This window comes from Amblyraja radiata, chromosome 9 (assembly GCF_010909765.2).
Source record: "Amblyraja radiata isolate CabotCenter1 chromosome 9, sAmbRad1.1.pri, whole genome shotgun sequence".
Lineage (NCBI taxonomy): Eukaryota > Metazoa > Chordata > Chondrichthyes > Rajiformes > Rajidae > Amblyraja > Amblyraja radiata.
Window position 1 is genome coordinate 31,358,847 of NC_045964.1, and position 24,888 is coordinate 31,383,734.

The following is a 24,888-nucleotide window of genomic DNA, read 5'->3' on the forward strand; positions in this document are numbered from 1 at the left end:
CGTTTAAGAAACATTTGGATGGGTGCAAGGATTAGGTGGGTTTAGAGAAATATATGGCCAAACACAGGCTAGTGGGACGTGCAGATGGGGCATGTTGGTTGACATGGGGAAGTTGCATTGAAAGGCCTGTTTCCACACAAAGTTTCTACACTCTATGACTAGCAAACATTGCTTGGAACTCTTTGTACAATAGAGATGATTGCTGAAATATCACAGGGAACTCGCTCGGAAAGAGACATCTCCCGCTGACCAACAAACCTTCCAGGTCCATTTCAAGATATTAACAGAATCTCAGATCAATAATAAAAGCAGACACTGACACTAGATGCTTAGGAGGTCTTCCAATTATCATGCCATGTGTGTTTAACAGAGATATGTCTCAATACGTATAAAGTCACAATATCAGTCAGGATTTAGTTGAATTTTAATTTTAGAGATACAGCATGGAAACAGGCCCTTCGGCTCTCTGACCAACAACCACCTGTACACTAGTTCTATCCTGAACAGTAGGAGCAATTTACAGAAGCCAATTAGCCTACAAACCTGTACATCTCTGAGATGTGGGAGGAAATGTGGGAGGACTTTCGTCAGCAGCGGCCTCTGCAGTCCGTCTGCGTTTTTATTATTTTATGTCTTATGTTTTTATGTAGTTTTTGTTATTTTTGTTGGGGTATGTGTGTGGGGGGGTGGGGGTGGTGTGGGGGGGGGGTGTGGGGGTAACTTTTAAATCTCTCCCTGCACGGGAGACCCGACCTTTTCTTTGTCGGGTCTCCGTTGTCGTTGGGGCTGCAACGAGGAGCGGCCTCCAACAGGAAGACCGGGGGCTGTGGTGCCGACTACTCACCTCACCGTCGCGAAGCTGGCCGAGTCCAGAGCGGGTGGAGCTGTGGTGGACGCTGCTGCGACCCGACCCCCGGAGATTCGGTGGCTGCAACTGCGGGTTTGGCGGGCGGCACCGGGAGCCCGCGGGTCCCTGGAGGGAGACCGCTTTTCGGGGCTTCCGCAACGGCGACTTCTCCCGCCCGAGTTGCGGGGTTGAAGAGCACCTGAGCGGGGCTTTACAGCACCGCCCCGCGCGGCTTGGAATGGCTGCGGGACTGCGAGCGCGCGCCGGGGGCTCTAACATCAAGACCCGGTGTGCGGCCTTGCATCACCCGGCGTGGCTTTAATGGCCGCGGGACAATTCGCCATCGCCCGCCGGGGGCTTTGACTTTGACTCTGACATCGGGGGGGAGAGTGCAGTGGAGAGATAAGTTTTTTTGGCCTTCCATCACAGCAATGTGATGGATGTTTATGTAAATTATGTTGTGTCTTGGGTCTATTTGTTTGTAATGTATGGCTGCAGAAACTACATTTCGTTTGGACCTCAAGGGGTCCAAATGACAATAAATTGAATTGTATTGTATTGTATTGAATTGTATTGTATAAATCTCAGTACCCAAAGAAAACCCACGCAGTCACAGGGAGAACGTCTAAACTTAGTACAGATATCACCCGTAGTCAGGATCGAACCCAGGTCTCTGGTGCTGTGAGGCAGCAGCTCTACCGCTACACCACCTCAAATTTGTTCTATAAACAGCAATTTGGAGAAAAGCAACATTCCTCAATGGAGTTGCTCACAAAATACACCAACATAAGAGTGCAGGTCTTCAATAGCATCACCTCCTCCTGCCCCAAAATAAATCATGATTTAGAGCCCTGCCCACAGGATTTAGGATTGTGCCAGGGTGGCACATCGGCAAAGCAGTAGAGCTGCTGTCTCACAGCGCCTATGTGGAGTTTGCATGTTCTCCCTGTGGGCATGTGGGTTACCGACAGGTGCTCCGGTTTCCTCCCACATCCCAAAGACGTGCGGGTTTGTAGGTTAGTTGGCATATATAAATTGTATAAGGAGTGAATAATAGTGAGCAATCAAATAGAACTAGTGTGATCAATAGTCATCGTGGACTCGGAAAGCCGAAGGACCCGTTTCCATGCTGTATCTCTAACCCAAATTTAGTTCTGTTTAGTTTAGTTCATTGTCACATACACCAAAGTACTGTGAAAAGCTTTTGTTGCATGCTAGCCACTCAGCAAGGTAGATTGTAGCTCAGGATCATTCTCTAGTTGTTGATAGGATGGTTCAGTTACCTGCCAACAGGTAGGAAGAAACTGTCTCTGAATCTGGAGGTGTGCGTTTTCACATTTCTATACCTTTTCCCTGGTGGGAGAGGGGAGAAGAGGGAGTGAGACTCGTCCTTGATTATGCTGGTGGCCTTGCCGACGCAGTGTGCAGTGTAAATGGAGTCAATGGAAGGGAGGTTGGTTTGTGTGATGATCCGAGGGTCTCCAATGAGGTAGTCAGTAGCTCAGCACTGCTACATGCAAGTACTGTATGTAATAAACAGTCAAATGGTTCCAGCTACATTTTTGTCTTGGGAGCTGGCAAGTCAAGCTCTTGGTAAAAGATCAGTGTTCTACAAAATCTAAATTTTGGCAATGATATGGGAAGAAAGGTGGAAAATGTTACAAACAGAACGAGTTGGCAACTTTCTCAAACCAGAGCTTTTATGTTACTTAACCTTCTTTTGCACAGAACCAGGAAACAAGTTCTTCCTGTCTGAAATCAACTGAGGGGCCAGAATGAACAGACCAGATGTAATCTTAATGAGCAACATTTCTCCAGAGGGCAATGGTGTACAACTTAAAAGAGGAAAAGGGAACTGAAATAAAAACAAAACATTCTGGAAATACTCAGCTGGTCAGACAGCATCTACTAAATAAAAGACACAAAGTCGGTCAAAGGGACCCAACGGGCAGAAAAGCCCGTTTCAATGCTGTGCCTCTAACTAAAGTTGTCTCTCGTATGTAGGATATGAAAGTAGGATAACATAGAACTAGTGTGAACAGGTGATCGATGGTCAGCATGGACTCGGTGGTCCGAAGAGCCTTTTGTGCTGGAACCCACTATTTAACTAAAAATAACTTTTAATTCATAATTTTAACTAATTGTACAAAACAGAACAATGACTTGGCTGTCCTTTGTAACATACTCTGCAGAGTTCTTCAGGATATCCGTTTGCTTGGAAATCTTATTGATTCAGTGTCATTCTCAGCCCGAACCTGAAGAAGAGTCCCGACCAGAAAAGTCACCTATCCATGTTCTCCTGAGATGCTGCCTGATCTGCTGAGTTACACCAGCACTTCGTTTACTTTTGTAAGTTCATAGGTTCTAGGAGCAGGATTGGGCCATTTGACCCATCAAATCTACTCTGCCATTCAATCATGGCTGATCTATCTTTACCTTTCAACCCCATTCTTCTGCCTTCTCCCCATTACCCCGACACCCTTACAAATCAAGAGCCTGTGAGTCTCTGCCTTAAAAATATTCATTGAATTGGCCTCCACAGCCATCTGTGGCAATGGCCTTGGGTCCTAGACTCTCCCACTAGTGGCATCCTCCTGCAACTATTTCTATGTTTCTATGACCTCAAAGAGGTCCAACGTTTAAAGTTCCATCCAAAAGATAGAGCCTCATAGATGTAGGACTCACTCAGTGTAGTACAGGTCCACCAACGATTTTCCAGCACCCTTGCTCCAGAGCCTATTGGGATTATCCATTTTGCCGGACCAACAGAGCTCACATAATAATGTAAGGCAGCACAGTGGCGCAGTGGTCGAGTTGCTGCCTCACAGCGCCGGGTTTGGTCCTTACTACAAATGCTGTCTGTACGGAGTTTGTACGTTCTCCCTGTGACCGCGTGGATTTTCTCCGGGTGCTCCAGTTTCCTCCCACATCCCAAAGACATATAGGTTTGTAGGTTAAATGGCTTCAGTAAGATTGTACATTTAAAATTGTTAAGTGTCCCTCGTTGGTAGGATAGAGCTAGTGTACGGGGTGATCTCTGGTCGGTGCGGATCGGTGTGCCAAAGGGCCTGTTTCTGTACTATATCTCCAAGTCTGAAGTATTAATGATATAACAATGCATTTCTGACCCACTAATTATACCCCTCATATTTCTCTAAAGCTCCATGGACTCCTAGAAACTTAAATTAAACAATTATTATATGTAAATTAAATGTGCTTATACTTGACACCATGACTAACACTTAAACCTTGCTTAGACGCCATAGCTAAGATTAAATATAAGCAAAGTAAGCTAAGAATTGCACAAAACTGAGGGATCACCACCAACAACTGCAGATGTAAAATCCTCATATTTCGCTTGGGCAGCTTACAGCGGTATGAACATTGACTTCTCTAACTTCATGTAACCTTCGCTTTCCCTCTCTCTCCATCCCTCTCCCTTCCCAGTTCTCCGACCAGTCTTACCATCTCCGACTACATTTTATCTCTGCTTTGTTGTTACCTCCCAGCTAACAATAATCTATTATACATTTTCCTTGATCTTCATTCCCTTTGTCCTATTTTTACACCTTACACATCCTTATCTATGTATCTCCCTCTCCCCTGACATCAGTCTGAAGTACAAGTTCAAGTGAGTTTTATTGTCATGTGTCCCTGATAGGACAATGAAATTCTTGCTTTGCTTCAGCACAACAGAACACAACAGTAGGGTCTCGACCCACAACGTCACCCATTCCTTCTCTCCATAGATGCTGCCTGTCCCGCTAAGTTACTCCAGCTTTTTGTGCCTATCTTCAAAGTAAACAAATAACTCTTTCAGGAAAGAGGGAGAGGTCTCTAAAGAGCGCACTCCAAATGCAATGCCATCTGTGGCCACCCAGGGAATTTTAAGTGTGCTTTCGTAATTTTGTCCGGATTAAAGGAGGTGCCGGTCCATCAGATGCCAGAACATCAGTGGTGGACCTGATATTGGAGTGTCCACTTGGATTTTATAAGCTCCCGTCTCTGAAAGACTTGAACCAAGAACCATTGGATTCAGAGAAAAGAGCAATATCCATTGAGCCCCAGCTGATGCTGGAGGAATAGATAAATACTTGAGATTTAAAACAGAAAATAACAACACTGCAAATCAACCAATAATTTTATTGGACTACCTGGGGTGCTAAATGTAGCCTTGTACAGATCTACTTTAAATAATGTCTGCATTTTTCATTCTATTGTCAACTTGGTTTTATTGTCTGATTATAAAACATACCCATGCAAACCAGTAATGGATTAAATATTTTAATGAGCATTCTTCTCAGCGCAAAGAAAGCGGTTTAAACCGCAAAAGAAAAAGCATAATTCTGCTACAAAGCAGTTTGTTCCATTGATTCTACTTTGGAGTAGGAAAGAATGTAGGAAAGATTGGGAATTTAGCAATTTAGCACCGACAAGTGAGAGGTGGTGCATTTTGGCAAGTCAAATCAGGTCAGGATTTGCATAGTAAATGGCAGGGCCCTAGAAAGTATCATGGAGCAGACATGGTCAACGGCTTAGGGTGTAGCAGTAGAGTCTTTCCACTGACTGGTTGGCACGCAATAACAGCTTTTCACTGAACCTCGTTACACATGACAATAAACTAAACTAAACCAAACTCCGTACAGATATCACCCATAGTCAGGATCGAACCCGGGCCTCTGGCATTGTGAGGCAGCAACTCTACCGCTGCGCCACTGTTGCGCCCAAAGGTTCTTGAACCAACTTACATTACCTTAACGATACTTCAACTATGGAACATTATGGTACACCTCTAGCACTAGATGGGCTTGCTTTTATTTTACTAATCATATGTTCACACAATGATCACATTGAATGGTGGTGCTGGCTCGAAGGGCCGAATGACCTACTCCTGCACCTATTGTCTATTGTCTTCATTGTGCACAATTTCTTACTTTTAGAATTTTATGCGTGATTCATGTATGATTTGTTTTTATGTGTTTGGCCGAATCTATTTCTCATTGCATATGTACCTCACTATAATCATGCATATGACAATAAATTTGAACAATAAAACAATTAAGTTGGAAAGAGTGCAGAAAAAATTCACCAGGATGATAGCAGTATTATAGGGCTTAGGTTCTAAGGAGAGGCCGGATTGGGGCTGGAACTATTTCCCCTGGAAGGCAGGAGGCTGAGGGGTGACTATAGAAGTATATAAAATCATGAGAGGCAAGGATAAGCTGAATAGTCACAGTCTTTTACCAAGGATGGAGGAGTCCGGAACTAGAGGACACAGGTCTAAATTGAGTCATACTGTCTTCAAGACATACGGCATGGAAACAGGCCTTCGGCCCAACATGCCCATGCTGACCAAGATGCCCCCATTACACTAGTCCAACCTGCCCACGTTTGGCCCATGTCTTTTAAATGGTGTTATAGTACCTGCCTCAACTACCTCCTCTGGCAGCTCATTCCTTATACCCACCACCTTCTGAGTGAAAACATTTCCCGTCAGGTTCCTATTGGAGGGGAAAAGTTTAAAAGAGACCCAAGGGGCAATTTCTTCACACAATAGATTAAGGTGCCAGAGGAAGTTGTGAAGGTGGCTACAATGGTAAAAGGCACGTGGATATGTACATGGATAGACAAGGATTAGATGGATATGGGGCAAACGCAGGCAATTGGGACTAGATCAACTATATAAATCCTAGTCAGCATAAGTGAATTGGGCTGAAGGGCCTGTTTCCCTGCCGTATGACTCCATGACGTTAGTTGTGTAAATTCAATGAAATGAAGTGTAGGAAACATTGATCGGTGTGTCCTACATTTGCTGTGCAAACCAGCAGTTGATCTCAAAATGCCAAAGGGAACAACATTTAGATTGTTCTGTTTGACTTGTGTGCTCTGGCATGGGATATTTCTGAACCTGAAACAAGTTTCTGGCTCATTTCATGCCATTTTTGTTAATGTGCATCACATGGTTCAATGTCTGCTGAATAAACATAGTCGCCCCAATGCAACATTGGGGTGAAATTGATAGAAAAATATGACACAAAGTGCTGGAGTAACTCAACAAAGAGAACATACATAGGTGACATTTCGAGTTGGGACCCTTGAAGGGTCCCCACCTGAAAGAGTGGGTGAAATTGATAGCGAAGATAGACACAAAAAGCTGAGTAACTCTGACAGCATCTCTGGAGAAAAGGAATAAAATGAATAAGAATTGATACCCCTCTCTTAATTATCACTTGAGAGCTGTCCTGAGCTACCAGCTACCTCATTGGAGATCCTTGGACTATCTTTATCCTGCACTAAACATGATTCCTTTTATCCTGTATCTGTGGATGGTTTGATTGTAATATGTAGTCTTTCTGCTGACTATATAACATGTAGCAAAGAAGCTTTTCACTGCACCTCGACGCACGTGACAATAACAATAAACTAAACTAAGTATACTAGTGAATCAGAGCTTATTTGTAAACCAAACCCGCACGTAAAATATTACCAGATGTTTTTATTACTCTTTTTTTCCCCCACTATTTCTGTAAGTAATAATAGAAGATTTATTCATCATCGATGAAGAATTTCAAAACACTCGTCTCTGTTAAATACATTGAACTTTCTGTTAACTGGCAGGATCTTTATTCTCTCCAAAAGTTGCTTTCCTTTGAGGAAACAAGAGCACATTTATGTTGATGCTGAAATGCTGACACAGAAAATAATTATTAGATCAAAAAATAGTGAGCTAATGTCTGGACTGTTCCAGAGCAAGACGAGAACTTAATTTCTCATATTGCATGGCAATGTTGCCAAAGCCTAACTAACATGCTGTTATTAAATATCTTCCCCAGAACCACAGATGGTCAGTGCAACTTAATTCCATAAAATAATGATCATAGAGTCATACAGTGTGGAAACAGGCCCTTCGGCCCAACTTGCCCACGTGTCCCATCAACACTAGTGACACCTGCGTGCATTTGGCCGATATACCTCTAAACCTTTCCGGTCCATGCATCTGTCCAATTGTTTCTGAAATATTATGATAGTACCTTTCTTAACTACCTCCTCCGGCAGCTTGTTTCATATACATATCACCTTTGTGTAAACAAGTTAACCCTCAAGTTCCTATTAAATCTCTCCCCCCTTACCTTAAACCTACATCCTCTAGTTCTTGATTCCCCTACTCTGGGCAAGTGACTGTGCCTTGACCCGATCTGTTCCTCTCATGATTTGGTACACCCCTCATCCTCCTGCGCTCCAAGGAAGAGTTCAATACACTAAGTATCTTACAGAAAATCATGACCCAGAACCTCCAAGTGTGAGGAACATGTTCGTACCTACAATTTAGTCTAAAAAAAACATCAAACCTTTCCAAGAAAATAAACTGTTGCGGCATTCCAGTATAAATAATTACTAACTCAAACATAGCTGACCTTAAGATCTGCTTAATGACTCAACACACTCAACTCGGAAATTTGAATTTAATTTCTAACTTCAGTTTGTATTCTTGCTTTCTTCTTTCCATCCCTAATCCTCAACGTCAGTGTACGCAGATACGTTTGGAGGTAAAAGGTAGATCCATCACGTAGAAACAAGGAACTGCAGATGTTGGTTTACACAAAAGGACAAAAAGTGCTGGAGTAACACAGAGGCTCAGGCAGCACCTCTGCAGAACATATGGAAAGGCAGCACAGTGGCGCAGTGGTAGAGATGCTGCCACACAGCACCAGAGACCTGGGTTCGACCCTGACTACGGGTGCTCTCTGTACAGAGTTTGCACGTTATTCCTGTGACCGCGTGGGTTTCCCCAGGTGCTCTGGTTTCCTTCCACACTTCAAAGACGTACAGATTTATAGGTTATTTGTTTTCTGTAAACTGCCTCTAATGTGTAGGATTGAACTAGTGGACGGTGTGATTGCTGGGCGGCGCGGGCTCTGTGGGCCAAAGGACCTGCGTCCGCTATGTATGTCTAAACTAAACATGGATAAATGATGTTTCGGGTCGGGACCCTTCTTCACAACACAGGCGGCGCGGGGCAAGTGTTGAGGAAACACACGTGGCTGTGGTCGTGAGTCCGGGTCAGAACATGGTGGTAGAGCTGGAGAGCTCCAGGAATCACAGAGGGGAAGCAGTGAGAAAGGGTCTCACACAACTCTCAGAAAGAGGAGGAGAACTTCTTCAGATGTTGATGTGGAGGAGTCAAAATGTAGAAATAAGGCACTGGAGATGCTGGTCTATACAAAAGGATACAAAGAGATGGAATGACTCAGAGGGTTAGGCAACAACTCTGGAAAACATGGATAGGTGACGTTTCAGGTTGGGACCCTTCCTGATCTATTTGCTTTTCCAGAGGATCTGTACACAGGCAGTGTCATGGTATCTTGGCATTGCCCACTGCCCTCCTCAAACACCCCCATCCTCAACATTTTGCAGGTCAGAAATGGAAGCAAATGCTAATCGTTTCGTTTGGCAAAGAGAATGGAATTATTTGCTCGATTTGTTTGCTTGGATGCAGACAGACAGTTATAAACACTTACGGCTTGTTGACATGCCGATTTTACTATTTTCTTCCAAAGACAGGATCCAGCACTTACAAACCTTGACACATTATGAACTTAAAAGTTCCCAATTTATAAATAAGCTTTTTAAACTAGCGTGCAGAATATAAAGCTCCACAAACTAGGTAATGTCAATGTCAAGCACCAGCATGAATCTCCCTTTAGGTTAGAAAGGCCAAATAGGTCGTTCAGTGGTTTTTTTAATGAAAACAAATAACCCAAAGGCTGAAACAGAACAGACCATTCATTGAAATCTTAGAAATAAAACATTACAAAAACAACAACTCCAAATGAATTCCAAAATATTCCAAGTGTAGTTGACATTTTGATTTATCTGACCCTCGAACATTTGTATTTATCACACTGAAGCACTAATGACTATTCAACTCCACTGAATAAACATTGCATAAATTATTTCCAGATTAGTTTCAGCCCAATCTTGTTCCAGTTGTGTTGGAAGATAATTTTAATCTCTTGCACCCAGCTTGCCCCAGGGTCTAGCATTGACATAAAAGATGTTGGATTCATTAAAAAATTAAGCTTCACGAAATTATGGTGGTGCATAACAAAGTTTTTATGATCTAAAAGCTTTGATTCTACTTCCACTTTCATTCACATACGGATAACTAATGAACGAAATGCATCAAAGGATTCTGATATTGTCACACAATTAGCATGTAGGACTAACTACATTTAGTTTCATTTTTAGTTTAGAGATACAATGTGGAAGCAGGACCTTTGGCCCACTGAGTCCACACCCACCAGCGATTACCCGTACACTAGTTCTATCCTACACACATCAGGGACAATTTTACAGAAGGCAATTAACCGACAAACCTGTACGTCTTTGGAGTGTGGGAGGAAACCGGAGCACCCAGACAAAACCCACGTGGTCACTGAGAGAACGTGCAAACTCTACACAGACTGTGGTCAAATGTAAATTCAATGGGCGGCACAGTGGCGCAGCGGTAGAGTTGCTGCCTTACAGCGCCAGAGACCTCGGGTGCTGTCTCTACAGCCTCTATACCCCTGTGGCCCTGTGACTGCGTGGGTTTTCTATGAGTACTCCGGTTTCCTGCCACATTCCAAAGACGTACAGGTTTGTAGGTTAATTGTTTTCTGTAATAATTATAAAATTATCACTAGTGTTGGATAGTGTTAGTGTTCAGGGGGCTGATCGCTGGTCAGCACGGACTCGGTGGGCCGAAGGGCCTGTTTCCATGCTGTATTTCTAAATTCTAAAATGAACAAAGTGGAATTGGTGGATTAAGTGATAATGTGACTGTCAACTGCAAATAAAAATTTGAGAAATTAAATCTCTCATCTTTTTGCAATAAAAAAAATCAATGGTTTATTCAGAATGAGTTTAAAATACATTTAAAAGACAATAGCTTAGTGATGTCAAGAAAGTAGAGAAGATTTAATGATATACAATATTATACAATAATCCCATTTGGAATTACTGAATTCTGAATGCATACAATGGAAACAGTAAATTTTCACAGAAAACCTCTTCAAACATGTAATCAGCAACTCCACGTAAATATAATGGCAATTCCCTCTGTGAGTTTGTTATAAGTTTGACATGCAGAACAATAGACACAAAAAACTTACAAGATTTCACCTGGAAATGACATGAAAGAAATGTCAATGGATATACCTGTACTTGCATAACTTACACTGGTCCATATTTCCTGTATATCTTCAAATATTGTTCATTGGTCACTTTCGCTAATTTTATATATTTATTTGTACCAAATGCAATCCTTGAATAATTCCTCTTGGATATGCTTCATTATAATTGACTTATAACAAGTTTGCAATTCTTAAGATGCATTCCAGTTGATATTTCATCCGTGATTCATTGCTACTTTAATCAAGAACCGAGAGAAAATTATTTAGCCGTATTACCTAAACATCTGCATCACTGTGGTCTATACCCCCAGCATATTACATATTCAATCGAACCGTTCTGAAAGTTCCTTGGCCTTGGAAGGCCAGTCAACTAAAATTCTTGTCATAGTCATAGAGTGTTAGAATACGGAAACAGGCCCTTCGGCCCAACTGAGCCATTCCGACCAAGGTCTGCACTATTTACTAGTCCCACCTGCCCGCATTTGGTCCACATTCCTCTAACTTTTCCTGTCCATGTACCTGTTCAAATGACTTTTAGATGTTATTACAATAACTACCTCAGCCAGCAGCTTGTTCCATATACCCACCTTTCTCAGTGCGATAAAGTTGCCCCTCATGTTCCTATTAAATCTTTCCCCTCTGGTGCAATGGTGCTTTATTTGTCACATGTGCGACTGCACAGTGAAATTCCTTTTGCATATTTACACATACGGGCGCCGCCATGCTTGGCAACATTTCCAAAATCTATAGTCCGGTCTGCCCGCATGCTCATTCTAATGGAGCGGTTCCGAATCCTGGCAACCCCAGGCTCCTGCAGGGCCTTCCTCCATTTTCCTCGACCGGAATGGCCCGCGAACCAACGTTTCTCCCCTCGCCCGGCCGTCTCTGTGTCCTAGGGGCATTTCTTGCAGCTGACTTTGAAGGCGCTGGAAGCATCACCCTGGTTCACCCTCCTACTGGCCCTTGCTCCTCGCATCCGATGCCTCCAGCGGCTCCCTCCTGGTTCCGCGGTCAGCGGAGCCTCAGCTCCTTGGGCCGGGTCCTCTGCTCCATCTGCCAGGCCTTCGGGTCGGGTCCTCCAGCGGCTTCCTGGTTCTGCGGCCACGGCAGTTCGGGGAGGCCTATTCTGCGTGCAGCACCTCCTCTCACCTTAAACCTGTGTCCTCCGGCTCTTGATTCCCCTATACATTCACCGTATTTATTTCCACCATGATCTTGTACACCTCTGTAAGATCATCCCTCATCCTTCTGCACTCCAAGGAATAAAGACCTAGGCTGCCCAACCACTCCCTATAGCTCAGGCCTGCACCGAGCTGAACAAAAAAAGAAGTCCCTTGTGCCTGCACTGCTATTCATTAAGATCGCAGCTGATAAATATCATCACAAGTATCTGCCTTTGCAGAGAGGTAGCGCGTGTTAGCATCAAATGTCAACACGATGGCACAGCAGTAGATCTGCTGCCTCACAGCGCCAGTTGCCCGGGTTCAATCCGGATCTTGAGTGCCATCTGTGCAGAGTTTGCACGTTCTTCCTGCGACCGTGTGGATCTTCCGGATGCTCTGGTTTCCTCTCACATTCCAAAAACATCCAGGTTTGTCTGCTAATTGGCTTCTGTAATTTGCTCCTGGTGTAGAACGTGAAAGTGGGATAACAGAGAACTGCTGTGAATGGGGGATGGATGGCCAGCATGGACTCGGTGGGCTGAAGGGCCTGTTTCCATGCTGTATCCCTAAATACAGTAAAACAATCTCCATTCATAAATACTTTCCAGTCTAAGCCTGTGTACCTTATAAAATCAATTGTTTTTGATTAGACAATGGTAAATACTCAATTGCATCGTTCAGTTCAGCATTTTGTAATTAGAACTTGTTTCCATCCAGAAATCAATTTAATTGATTTACTTTCAGCAAGTACAAGTGTCAGCAATGGCTGTGCAGTGACCCACCCAAACCACCCTCTCTCCTGGCACTTTCCCTTGCAACCGCAGGAAATGCTACACTTGTCACTTTACCTCCCCCCTTGACTCCATTCAAGGACCCAAGCAGTCTTTCCAGGTGCGGCAGAGGTTCATCTGCACCTCCTCCAACCTCATCTATTGCATCCGCTGCTCTAGGTATCAGCTGCTCTACATCAGTGAGACCAAGCGTAGGCTTGGCGATCGCTTCGCCCAACACCTCCGCTTGGTTCGCATTAACCTACCTGATCTCCCGATGGCTCAGCACTTCAACTCCCCCTCCCATTCCGAATCCGTCCTTTCTGTCTAGGGCCTCCTCCATGGTCAGAGTGAGGAGCACCGTAAATTGGAGGAGCAGCACCTCATATTTCACTTGGGTAGTTTAGATTAGATTAGATTAGATATAATTTATTGCCACACAGCCAGGCTGGTGGAAATTTGGGTTGTCTGCAGCGATACAATAATAAAGAACACACAACCACAATAAAACTGTAACACAAACATCCATCACTGTGGTGGAAGGCACAAAATTTGGCCAGTCCTCCTCCATTTCCCCCCCGTGGTCAGGACCAGTCCAGAGTCAGTCCAGGATCGGCTCTTCCTTACCGGAGACCGCGGCTTTAAATTGTTGTAGGCCGCAGACCGGCGGTCGAGATTTAAAGTCCCCGCCGCAGCCAGAAGCACTGTAGACTGCAGGGCCGGCGGTCGAAGCTCCCCTCCAGGGGTGATGGTAAGTCCATGCCGGACCCGCGGTAGAAGTCGGCCGCGGGCCGGCAGTGATGGCTTCTTCTTCCCCCGGGTCCCCAACGTGAGATCCCGGGCTGTAGACGCCGCACCAGCTGGAGCTCTGCAGACCGCGGCTTCAGGCTTCAGGCTGCGACTTCAGGCTGCCGGCTGCCCCGGGCCAGCGAAACGGAGCGCTCCCCTCCAGCGAGCCCCAGCGAGGGCTCACCCACTCAGCGACCAGAGTCCACGCTGCGCCCGCCGCTGAAGCCCCGGGCACGTCTCCGGGAAAGGCCTCGTCGATCCTTGATGTTAGGCCACGGGGGAGGCGACCTGGAAAAAGTCGCCCCTCCATGGAGGAGGCGACCGAAGCGGTTTCCCCCTTACCCCCCCACACCACCCCCCACACAAAACACACAAAGAAACATTAAATACAGACTTTAAAACATACTAAAAAAATAAAAAAAGTTGAAAAACTGACGAGCTGCATGACATGGCTGCTGCCAGAGCAGCGCCCCCTCCGATCAATAGATGGAATCAATAGAAGGGAGGTAGTTTACACCCCAGTGGTATGAACATTGGTAATTTCAGGTAGTCCCTGCTTTCTCCTCCCCTTCCCAGCTCTCCCTCAGCCCACTATCCCCACCTCTGCCTTTCTTCATCCTCCCCCCCCCCCCTCCCACCCTCACATTAGTCTGAAGAAGGGTCTCGACCCGAAACGTTGCCTATTTCCTTTGCTCCATAGATGCTGCCTCACCTGCTGAGTTTCTCCTGCATTTTTGTCTACCTATGGTTCAATATAATGCAACAGATCTCCTGAGAGAGCACTTTTTTTTCAAACCTTGTGATTTCCTAGTTAACTGCTCAAAATTTCAGTCTGAAGAAGGGTGCCGACCCAAAACGTCACCTATCCATGTCCTCCAGAAATGCTGCCTGACCTGCACTTTGTGTTCTATGCAATTATCCAGCATCTTCAGTTCCCTGTGTCTCAAAATTTCAATAATGGCTTGACATCGATATATGCAAGTGTTTTTCTTTATTAAATTATGTTATGCAATTTTAATAAGATAAATAATATCCTTCAGATTTTAAACTTAATTATAGCAGGGAGTTTCATTTAGCTGGACATTTCTTTGACAAATCCATAGCAACAGCCAAAATGATTGATTATATTCATAAGTTGGTTCTCTCAAATGCCTGGAAGTGCTTCACACACAATGAATTGTTGTAGCAATTGTCATGTAGATAAACATTTCACCTGCGTGATGCGTAGCAACATCTTAGGAACGCATAAAATCAATTAATTATTGGTCGCAAAGTTGTTAGTTGGCCAAAGCCACTTACAGTTCCCTCATCAAGCAGTATATATTACATACACATAAAACAAACAAACAATAATAGTGCAAAAAGACAAAACCAATGCCCCCAAGTCTATGTAGTTCAGAGCTTATTTGGAGCTTGTAATGTTAAATAGCCTGATGGTTGTAGGGAAGAACCTGTTCCTGAATCTGGACATTCGTTTCCATCTTCTTCCCAAAGGCAGGAATGAAATGAGAGCATGGCCAGGGTATGCGGCTCTTTGTGGCTCTTTGATGACGCTGGCTACCTTTTTGAGGCTATGCCTCATGTAGATTTACACCCAATACCAAGATCCTTCCACAATTTGGACCAATGATCATCATTTCAGATGTTCATAAGTTATGCTAAAGAGGCACGTCATTAGAAATCTGTTCTCTCTGTTTGGGCCTATTTTGCTGAGGGTGCATTGTGATGTTACTGATTTGCAGCATCACTATTCAATGGCCAAGTAGTTACTATCAGAAACAAAGGAGAACAGCATTACATCGACCTTAATAAAGCTTCCCAGAAGGAATGGGTAGCGACCTGCCACAATCTGATTCCTGCCACTAGTTCAGTTTAGTTTATTGTCACGTGTCCCGAGGTACAGTGAAAAGCTTTTTATGGCATGCTATTCAGCAGAAAGACAATACATGATTACAATCAATCAATTTACAGTGTATAGATATGTGATAAGGGAACAACATTTAGTGCAAGATAAAGCCAGCAAAGTCCGGTCAAGGATAGTCCGAGGGACATCAGAGATAGAGTTCAGCACTGCTCTCTGGTTGTGGAGGATGGTTCCGTTGCCTGATAACAGCTGGGAAGAAACAGTCCCTGAATCTGGTGGTGTGCATTTTCACACTTCTATACCTTTTGCCTGTTGCGAGAGGGGAGAAGAGGGAGTGGCCAACGTGCGACTCATCCTTGATTATGCTGCTGGCCTTGCCAAGGTAGCGTGAGGTATAAATGGAATCAATAGAAGGAAGGTTGGTTTGTGTGATGGCCTGGGGCTGCGTCCACAATTTGCTGCAATTTCTTATGGTCCTGGATGGAGCTGTTCCCAAACCAAGCTGTGATGCATCCCGATAAAATGCTTTCTATGGTGCATCTGTAGAAGTCGATGAGTGTTTTAAAGGACATGCCAAACTTCCTAAGCCTTCTATCAAGTGCCAGCTCAAAAGGATTTTTCACCTCCCCAAGAGCTACGTATCATCAAGCCAGCGGAGATAACAATCACTTCAAGAATCCTCACAGATCATGTGCCAGGAAATAGCGAGCGCAATTTTTAATTAGCATTTTAAACATTATGCAGAGAGGTAAATAAAAGTTGCTGCATGATTAGTTTAGTTTAGTTTATTGGCATGCATACAAAGGTACAAGGAAGAACTTTTTTTGTTGCATGCTATCTAGTCAGCAGAAAGACAATCTATCTATATTACTAGAACTTACCATTGTCCTGGGATGTAAAATAAACTAGTTTTGTTCAGATTAATGGTATATTTTACGTTATTGACACTTTCAACTTTACAAAAATCACTTTTCAAACCACTTTTCCACTTGCCCTGCCCGTCAGCCGCGTTCGACGTCATCACAATGGGATCCCGATTCTAATTAACATTTTTTTTAAATCGCGATTTTCAAAAAAAAATCAATTTTAATCAAATTCTTCCATTTTCATTAACAGCTAACATTGTGTTTAGGTTATTTTAAAGATAAAACACGATTTTGACGTCACAATGGGATCCCGAATCTACATTTTCATCGCGATTTTCATTGTGGGGGGATGGGATAGGGGGCGGTGAGGAGTGGGGAGCAGGGGGATAGAAGGAGAAGAGGGGGGTAGGGAGGGGAGAGGGAGAGGGAAGTGGGGGAGGTGAGGAGGGAGAGTGGGGGAGGGGATAGAGGGAGAGGATGGGGTGAATGGGAGAGGTAGGGAGGGGAGGAGGAGAGGGGAAAGAAGAGGGAGGATGAAGAGGAGGGGGAAGGAGTGCTGGGCGATGAGGGGGTATGGAGGATGATAGGGATAGGAAGAGGGATGATGAGGCATGGTTGGGGGAGACTCGCTTCACAAGGGAGATCTCTGGCATCGCAATGGGAACCCCTCAGCCGTGCCTGCGCAGTTGGGGGCTATGGGTCAGTGGTGGAATATAGCCTTGGGGGACGGGCTCAACGGGTCTGCACCTGGTCTAGTACATGATTAAAATAAAGCCGTCCACAGTGTACAGATACAGAATAAAGGGAATAATGTTTCCAATGGTCTCCAATGGGAACTTCTGTTTCCAAACATATCTCCTCGACCCATTCCTCGTGTATTTTACTAAAATAATTTGTCCTTTTATCTTCCATTCAACCTATCAATCCAAGTGTCACAATCAGACAACATGGGAGCTCCTGCGCGGAGGCCAGGTGAGAGCATCCACCATAACAGTAGACTGGCTTACGGAAGCTGCAGCATCCAATGGCAATAGTGCTCTGCTACTGAGATGCACAACACAGAAATATAGCAGTGGATTTCATGAATTGCTTCCAGAAGTTCGAGTCTACATAAGTCACCTATTACGTGAGTCGGGGAGTGTCTGTATATTGAAATGAGGACTGCACACTTCATAATTGAGCAACATAATAATCAGTCAGTCTGAAGAAGGGTTTCGGCCCGAAACGTTACCTATTCCCTTCACTCCATAGATGCCGCTGAGTTTCTCCAGCATTTTTGTGTACCTTCGATTTTCCAGCATCTGCAGTTCCTTCTTAAACATAATAATCAAGTCAGTTGGCCAGGGAACAGAACTTCATAAGTTCATAAGTCATAGGAGCAGCATGTGTTTCTATTTATCTAACAAAGCACCTCATGGTTTACATGCAAAAAAAGACACAAAGAGCCGGAGTAACTCAGCAGGTCAGGCAGCATCTCTAGAGAACATGGACAGGTAACGTTTCAGGTTGGGACCTTTCTTCAGACTTCCCAATCTGAAACATCACTCAAGTCTAAAGAAGGGTCCTGACCCAAAACATCATCTATCCGTGATCTCCAGAGATGCTGCCTGACCCAGTTCCTCCAGCACTTTGTGTCTTTTTTCCTAAGCCAGCATCTGCATTTCCTTGTTTCTACATTCTGCCTTACATGCAAGCTGCTGACTACTGCTGGCCATCTCAATGGTGTTCTAATGATGTTGTACAACAAAACAAGGCTGGATGAAAAGTAGAAACAATGAATTGTAGATACTAGTTTACAAAAACGCCTCTATCCATGTTCTCCATAGATGCTGCAGGATCCACTGAGGTACACAAGTGAAAAAAGTGTATCTTTTTTGAGATAAAAATATAAATGCTATCAATTCTTACATAACAAACTACCTGTCAAATCTTAATTTGAATATTATATGTATGTTCCTGGCACTAAATCCCATTCCCAACTCAAACATCTCTGGTTCAAAGTAGCCAGACCGGATCAAGTTCAGATGCATTCGATTTTTACTTGCTTGCTTGACTTTAACCAAATGCGATTTTTGTTACACAGTTGGATGAAACAGTGCATCTCTGAAATTATTTTTCTACAGTGACCCAGTGAGTGTATAATGATGAAACTCTGTTGTGCGTCTAGTTTCACCCATTCTATTAACAGCAGACAGTTGGGCGAAATGTGTAATTCAGTCATTCTCAATGACGGGCAGATCAGCAGCCACAGGTTGACGAGGTGGAGTGGAGTAACTTAACTGGTCAGGCAGCAAAGTACAGGTGACGTTTCTGATCAAGACCCTTCTTCAGACTGAGAGTCAGTGGAGAGGGAAACGAGAAATATGAAATGGTACATTCAGGAAGAAACCGGAGCACCCGGAGGAATCCCACTGCAGTCACAGGGAGAACATGCAAACACCACACAGACAGAACCCAAGGTCAGGATCGAACCTGGGAATCTGGTGCTGTGAGGCAGTGGCTCTACCAGCTGCGCCACATTGCCTCCCAAACACTGACCAATGCAATCAGGTTTCTCCAGGTGTTTTGGGATGAAATGTGGGGTTCTATCCTTGCAAACATACAAATATATAAACACAGGAGTGGGCCATTCAGCCTTGAACGTCTGCTTTAGCTCTTAATAAAGTTGGGGCAGGTACTATCATAACATTTAAAATACTTTTGGACAGGTAGACGGATAGGATAGGTTTAGAGGAGATATACACAAAGTCAATAGACAATATACAAAAGGTGCAGGAGTAGGCCATTCGGCCCTTTAAGCCAGCACCACCATTCACTGTGATCATGGCTGATCATCCACAATTAGTACCCCGTTCCTGCCTGCTCCCCATATCCCTTGACTCCGCTATCTTTAAGAGCTCTATCTAACTCTCTCTTGAAAGCATCCAGATAATTGGTCTCCACTGCCTTCTGAGGCGGAGAATTCCACAGATTCACAACACTCTGGGCTAAAAGGTTTTTCCTCAACTCCGTTCTAAGTGGCAAACCCATTATTCTTAAACTGTGGCCCTGGTTCTGGACTCCCCCAGCATCGGGAATATGTTTCCTGCCTCTAGTGTGTCCAATCCCTTAATAATCTTATATGTTTCAATAAGACTGCCTCTCATCCTTTTAAATTCTTCAGGTCCTGGAGTAACTCAGCAGGTCAAGCCGCATCTCCCTGGAAAAAGGATGGATGACGTTCGAGTCGGGATACTTTTCAGTCTGAAGAAAGGTACCGACCCAAAACGTCACCCATCCTTTTTCTCCAGCTGTTTAAGAAGGAACTGCAGATGCTGGAAAATCGAAGGTACACAAAAATGCTGGAGAAACTCAGCGGGTGCAGCAGCATCTATGGAGCGAAGGTTTCCTTTCTCCAGCTGCCTGACTCGCTAAGTTATTTCAGCACTTTGTGTCTATCGTTGAAAATGTAGCCGTTGTTATGAACTTGCCAACAAGGTCGGTAAATAGAATGAGGAAGGGAGCAGGGGGACTGAGCCAAGGATGGATGGTGGGAGTACCACTGCGGTCAATAGAATAAACCGGTAAGCACGGAGCCACAGGCTGGGCGGTACACATGGCGTTACACGGGCCTGTATGACTGGAATTCATAGCACAAACAGCACACAGTTGCAGATCTCAACTCTGACAATAACCTCAGCACATGCAGCAAACTACATTCTCAATCATACAGAAAAACAGATGCAATCTTAAAAGATCAGCCTTATGCCAGGAGTTCATTCCTCCTTTCTCACCCCTCCCCCCACCCCAATTCCTTCTGCTTGGCCGCTTGCTCCCCCTTCTTTCTCCTCCCACCATCCATCCACCCCTCCCCTCCCTGTTTGCCACTCCTCTCAACACCCCTTATTCACTCCTCCCGACCCTACGCCCTCATCCTTGCCCCTCCTCATTGCACCTGCCTTCACTCCATGCCACTCTCACTATTTCTTTGCCAATCCCCCCTTCACATTTCCCAGAAGCCGCCCACCGTGCTGCCCTTCCCCATCTCTCCTCTACAAATTCCCAATTGCCTCCCACTCTATCTACCACAACCCACGACCCACTCTCAACCCCATCCCACGTCCCCTTGCCTCCACTCTCCTTCTCGTCCCCTTCCCAAAATTCCTCACCTCCCTCAATCACCGCTTCCCGCTCCCCTCTTGCTCACCAGTCAACATTTTACCCTTGAAATTCTCCTTGGCTCAGTCCCCCTGCTCCCTTCCTCACCCTCTGCTCTCCCCCCTTTAACTCCACTCCATTTACCTGCCACAGCTTTACCTTCTCCCTCCTCTGCACAAACCTGCCCTGCCCCCACACCTCTCAATTACCCCCCACTCTCCCTCTCCACAGCACCCTCCCCCTCTGCTCAATGACCCTTTCCCCTCCTGCCCTCCAACTTTAACCCACCCGCCAACCTACACCCTCTCCTAACTCTCACCTTCCATTCCCCACCCCATCTGCATGTCTGCAATACAAACTCTCCTCACCCTTCACTCCACTTCTTTGTGTCCACTCCAATCTCCACTTCCATTCTCTCCCTCCCCTCCTCCCTCTCCATCCTTTCTCTCTATTCTCTCTCTCCATTACTTCTCTATCCATTTATCTCTCTCCATGCCGTATCTCTCCCATTTGCTCCACTGTTCTCCACCTTGTTCTCCCCTGCCCCTACCTCAGATCTCCTTCCTTTCTGTCCCTCTCTCCCCTCCTTCTATCCCCCCCTCCCCCTCCCCCCCTCCCCAGCCCAGCCTTGTCCCGTTACCTTCTGGTCCACGATGGAGCAAGCCATTTCGCGGACATGTGCGAGGGAGAAGTCGCTGCAGTCGAGGACGACGGGTTCCCGGCTCAGACCGATCTGGATGTGGAAGGGGATGCCGTGGCCGGAGAGGCGCCGCGTTGCCGGGCTGGGCGACGGGGGGGAGCCGGGGCTCGCAGCCCTCGCCTTCATCGGACCGTCCAGTGCGAGCAGCAGCGGCGCCCTGTCCCGCTCCCTCGCCCTGTCCATGTCCCACTCCCTCTCTCTGTCCATGCCTCTGTCCCTGTCCCTGTCCCTGTCCCTCACCCCCTCCCTGTCCCGCTCCCTCTCCCTGTCCCGCTCTCTCTCTCCCTGACACCCTCCCTGTCAACTCTTGCCCGCACACCGCTACCGGCCGGGGAGGGGGACAGGGACAAGGAGAGGGAGAGGGACAGGGACAGGGCTACGAGCCCGCGGCCGCCCAGCACCGGCCACCAGCCACCGGCGACGACCCGCTACTGTCTGCCGCCTCCCTACCAGCGCTCCCATAGGACGGGAGCCAATCCCACCCTCTCCTTCACTCACTCACTTTCTCTCCCCAGAACTGTCCGACTGGTTGTACGTCCGTGAGTCTCTTTCCCTCCAAGAGGCTCTCCCTGTCTGCCTCTCTCTGTCTGTCTATGGACTTTCTGTCTCCCTTGGTCCTGTTAACTTTTCCAATTCTGTCGCTGTTTAACTGTAACTCCGGCTCTATTACTCCGGCGTGATCATCTCTCTTTTTAGTCCCTGTCACAAAACTACACTTTCTCTTTCTTTCTTCTTCATCTATCTCTCTCTCTCTCTCTCTCACACACACACACGTTATCTCCCTCTCTCTTTCACTCTTTCTTTCACTCCCTCCCTCTTTCTCCCTATTTTTCTTTCTTCCTCTCTCTTCTTCCCTCTCTCCCTCTCTATCTTTCTTTCTCCCTCTTCCTCTTTCTTTAACCCCTCTCTCTATCTCTTACCCCCTTTCTCTATCTCTTACCCCCTCTCTCTATCTCTTACCCCCCTCTCTCGGAATGTTGCTCCGCTCTTCACTTCTGGAGACAATCGGATGGTCGGAGTGAACAGTTTCTGGGCTCAGACGCTCTTCACCCGGGGAGAGCGCTCCGGTCACACTCCCTGCCTGGGCGAAGTCGGAGAGCTTCCCCTCTTTAATTGTCGCCTTTACATTGCGCGTCACTCCCTCTCTCTCTCTCTCTCTCTGCATTGCAAATCCAGGGGGCAGGAGTGGGGTGGTGTAAGGTTGTAATCAACATTTCTCGCATGCATTTCGTCAACTGTCATTCTGCAGGCGATTGACTAAGGCAGTTCCGCCCCCTTCTGCTTTTATTCAGAAAAACTATTATCTTAATTACTATTCTTATAAATATTCCCAAATTGTTGCATTGAGTAATAAAAGCAGCGCTGGCGCTCGCACCTAACTGCCATCCCACGACTTGGGAAACTTCAATTCTCAACAAGGGTACAGAAGTGTGAACTTTCCCACTGCACCCAGGGCTCGGAGTGCGGTCTGCCTTGCACGGGTCTCACTCTCAGTGACCCAAGCGAAGATAGGCACAAAATGCTGGAGTAACAGCGTATCAGGCAGAATCTCTGGAGAAAAGCAATAGGTGACTTTCGGGCGGAGGCCCTTCTTCAGACTGAGAGTCAGGGGTGAGGAAAACTAGATATGAAAAGTTCCAAAACAAACCGGCCCTTACTCCCACCCTAGTCGTCCTGATAGTTTCATTATTTGCATCCACATATCCATTTGTTATCACCTCCTCCACAGCCAATAATGGACCATTGTGGGCTCCACCTTCCTTTGGTCATCGGTGCTGCCTCTGATTTGGTCTGTACCTTTTCACACCTCTAGTTTCCTTCTCCACTGACTCTCAGTCTGAAGAAGGGTCTCGACCCGAAACATCACCTATTCATTTTCTCCACAGATGCTGCCTGACCCCGTGAGTTACTCCAGCATTTTGCCTGGTATAATGATGGTTTTTGTGAACATTACTAAATATGCTAATGAATGTATGCAAAGCCGCTGAGAATGTTGGAAGAATTTAGCACAGTTCCTGCTTTGTATATATATCATTCTGATTAAAGTTTATTTTGGATTTTTTAAAAAGGTTTGTGGTCTGGGCAATTGATATGGGAGCCCGGGACTGAGCCACAATCAACATTGATTTATTTCTGAAGAAGGGTCCCAACCCAAAACGTCACCCATCCATGTTCTCAAGAGACGCTGCCTGACCCGCCGAGTTACTCCAACACTTTGTGTCCTTTTGTGTAAACCAGCATCTGCAGATCCTTGTTTCTACATAACTTTGGTGAGTCAAGAGTGTTTTATTGGCATATGTCCCAGACAGAACAATGCAATTCTTACTTGCAGCAGCACAACAGAATATGTAAACATGGTATTCTGTTAACAATATAACTTTGTCCAGCATCTGCAGTTGCTTGTGTCCACAGGTGACCCAGCCCAGACCATCACATTGACTCCATCTACACTTCACGCTGCCTTGGCAAGGCCACCAGCATACTGTAATCAAGAACAAGTCTCACCCCAGTCACTCGCTCTTCTCCTCTCTACCATCAGGCAGTGGCACAGCAGTGTGAAAACACACACCTCCAGATTCAGGGACAGTTTATTCCCAGCTGTTATCAGGCAACTGAACCATTCTACCATCAATTAGAGAGCGGTCCTGAGCTAACAGCTACCTCATTGAAGACCTCTTTAATTGGACTTTACTGACCTTTATCTTGCACTTAATGTTATCCATTTTATCATGTATCTGCACACTGAGGACGGCTCGATTGTAATCATGTATAATCTTTCCCCTGTCTGGTTAGCATGCAACAAAAAAACTTTTCATCCCAGTCGCTTGCTTCCAGCCTGGGCTGCTGCCACCGCCTGTATTGCTGTATTGAGACCTTGGAGCTTTGTAGCTGAGAGCAGGGAAGACTTTGGTTTAATGTTTCAGCTGAATAAAGGCACCTCTGTCAGTGCAGTACTTGCTCAGTCTAAATTGTATTATTACAGTAGGACTCTACACATGAAATGCTTTATATTAGATTCGATTTTAGTGGACAGTTGGAGACAATCCCCCCCCCCCCCCCCCTCCCTCCCTCTTTCCCCCATATAACAAGGGTTTACTGTACTATAGAACTGAAATGCATGCCATTGAGGTAATTCCTTGGCTGGGTAGACCACTGATCGCTCAGTAGGTGTGCGGGGTGGGAGATTGCAACCTTCACGTGGTCCACCCTGTTTCAACAAATGCAATCAACCTGGCGTGCACAAACAGAAGATCAAACAGAACAAGTTGTCTTACAACTATAGGCTGTGCACGCTACATGCAAGAAGAAGAAAAAGTAGGTGTGCAAGTTGTATCTGTATACTGTGGTTGACTCGATTGTAATCCTGAATTGTCTTTCTTGTGAAGATAGACACAAAAAGTTGGAGTAACTCAGCTGAGGTAATTCAGCTGATCAGGCAGCATCTTTGGAGAAAAAGAATAGGTGACGTTTGGGGTCGAGACCTTCAATCTGAGAGTCGGGGAAAAGGAAAATGAGAGATATAGACGGTGATATATAGAACAAGTGAATGAAAGACGTGCAAAAAGTAATAATGATC

The 24,888-nt window shown here is 45.6% G+C and overlaps 1 protein-coding gene across 2 annotated transcripts in view; it reads right to left on the minus strand.

The window, feature by feature from the left end:
- Positions 1-22,094, minus strand: part of prkd1 (protein kinase D1) — a 187,519-nt gene extending 165,425 nt beyond the window's left edge. For both annotated transcript variants that reach the window (XM_033026982.1, XM_033026981.1), the window contains exon 1: positions 21,252-22,094. In XM_033026982.1, the coding sequence (XP_032882873.1) occupies positions 21,252-21,518 (267 nt within the window). In that variant the 5' untranslated portion in view covers positions 21,519-22,094. The remainder of the gene's footprint in view (positions 1-21,251) is intronic.
- Positions 22,095-24,888: the final 2,794 nt, after the last annotated feature.